This window comes from Chrysochloris asiatica, unplaced genomic scaffold (genome assembly GCF_000296735.1).
Source record: "Chrysochloris asiatica unplaced genomic scaffold, ChrAsi1.0 scaffold00045, whole genome shotgun sequence".
Classification (NCBI taxonomy): Eukaryota; Metazoa; Chordata; class Mammalia; order Afrosoricida; family Chrysochloridae; genus Chrysochloris; species Chrysochloris asiatica.
Window position 1 is genome coordinate 8,449,697 of NW_006408563.1, and position 1,510 is coordinate 8,451,206.

Consider the following 1,510-nt stretch of genomic DNA (forward strand, 5'->3'; position numbering starts at 1 on the left):
GAGATGGATTGGAAAAGTGGCAGCATCAATGGCCTCAAGCGTGACAACGATAGTGAGGTTGACCCAGTACTGGGCAGTGTTTTGTTCTGTTGTGTGTAGGGTCACTATGAGTTGGTACTGACTTGATGGCACCTAACAACAACATCTCTGTTGTAGAGGGTCCACGTACTGTGTCTGCCTTGTTCACCATCTTGCCGGAAGTCCTTGTATGGTATACTTTTTGGCTACTAACAGGGATTTTCAAAGTGATTTTCCTTAATTTTTTTTTTTTAACGCCAACATTAGAATCTAGTTCCCTGGGAGGATGTGACTCTTAAAAGATGTGTCTGTGTATATGCTGTATGTGGTCCAGGTGTGTGCACAGAAAAGCACATTAGGAAAGTGCTTTCCATTGCCTTTGGGAGAAAAGCAATGATGAGAAGCCATTGACTCCAAGCCAAATCAAATATACGATGGGGCTTCAAAAAGTTCATGGAAAAATGCAGATATGTTTTCATTGTACTTTTCCATGAACTTTTTGAAGCCCCCTCATATGCATTTTACTCTGATGGCCAATTTCCACCTTCCCCCATTAACTCTGAGCTCTGCACCTCTCACAGACCAATGCTGTGTCAGCTTCTTCCTCTTTAAGTAGTTAGTACACTCCCTGGTGGTTTGGAAGCTATGTCTTTGAGTAGGTCAACCTTAATGAGGTCAATAAGGTCAAAGTTACCAACATAGGAAACATAGAACCCTTATGTAGTTGGCATGTTTCCGTGATTGTAATGTAGATAGGAAAAGTCCTTGGGTGGCACAAATTGTTATGTGCTCCATTACTAGCTGTAATGTTGGTGGTTTGAACCCACCCAGAAGACCTTTGTAAGACAGGCCTAGTGATCTCTTTCTGAAAGGATATGCCTTGAAAACCCTCAGGAGCGGTTCTACTCTGCATATATGAGATTGCCACAAGTCAGAATCAACTCAACAGTAGGTAACAACAATACAAATAGGTGCCCCTCTGCTGTGATATCAACCCTACCTTCGAAGGATCATCAAGGCTTTTCTTTTCTTCAGATCCCATGTCTCCATTGACAGTTACAGTCTGGGTGGGCGATAATCTTCCATCTATGGAAACTTGGCTTTCCTGAGCATCATATTTGGGAGAGGGCCAAGAGTCCTCTTCTACGGAGCTTGAATGAAAGAAACCTCTATCTGAGGTGTCTTTTGTTTCCTCAAAATTATTGATATCAGGCCCACTCATCTTTGCCATATCCAGATTCCTTTCCTTTTGCCTCTTTTTCTTTTTGGCTCCCATCCTTTTCTCTTTGGGGATTTGCTCTGATTTCTTTTCAGCCTTTGATTCCTTTGACTTTCCTGTAGAAGAACAATTAGGGACAGAGGGATAGCAGAGGTCAGTAAAGATGGTTACCATGCATTATCTTTAGTGGTTTTTAGACATCAGTATATGGATATGAAAGCTGGACAGTGAATAAGGAAGATCATAGAAGAATTAATGCCTTTGAGTTGTGGT

General features: G+C 41.9%; 1 protein-coding gene across 1 annotated transcript in view; it reads right to left on the reverse strand.

Moving 5' to 3' along the window:
* The window catches only part of LOC102833384 (uncharacterized protein KIAA2012 homolog), a 218,089-nt gene that overhangs the window by 35,391 nt on the left and 181,188 nt on the right, over nucleotides 1-1,510 (reverse strand). Inside the window, exon 18 of the mRNA XM_006862029.1 lies at nucleotides 1,019-1,353. Coding sequence (XP_006862091.1) covers nucleotides 1,019-1,353 — 335 coding nt within the window. The remainder of the gene's footprint in view (nucleotides 1-1,018; nucleotides 1,354-1,510) is intronic.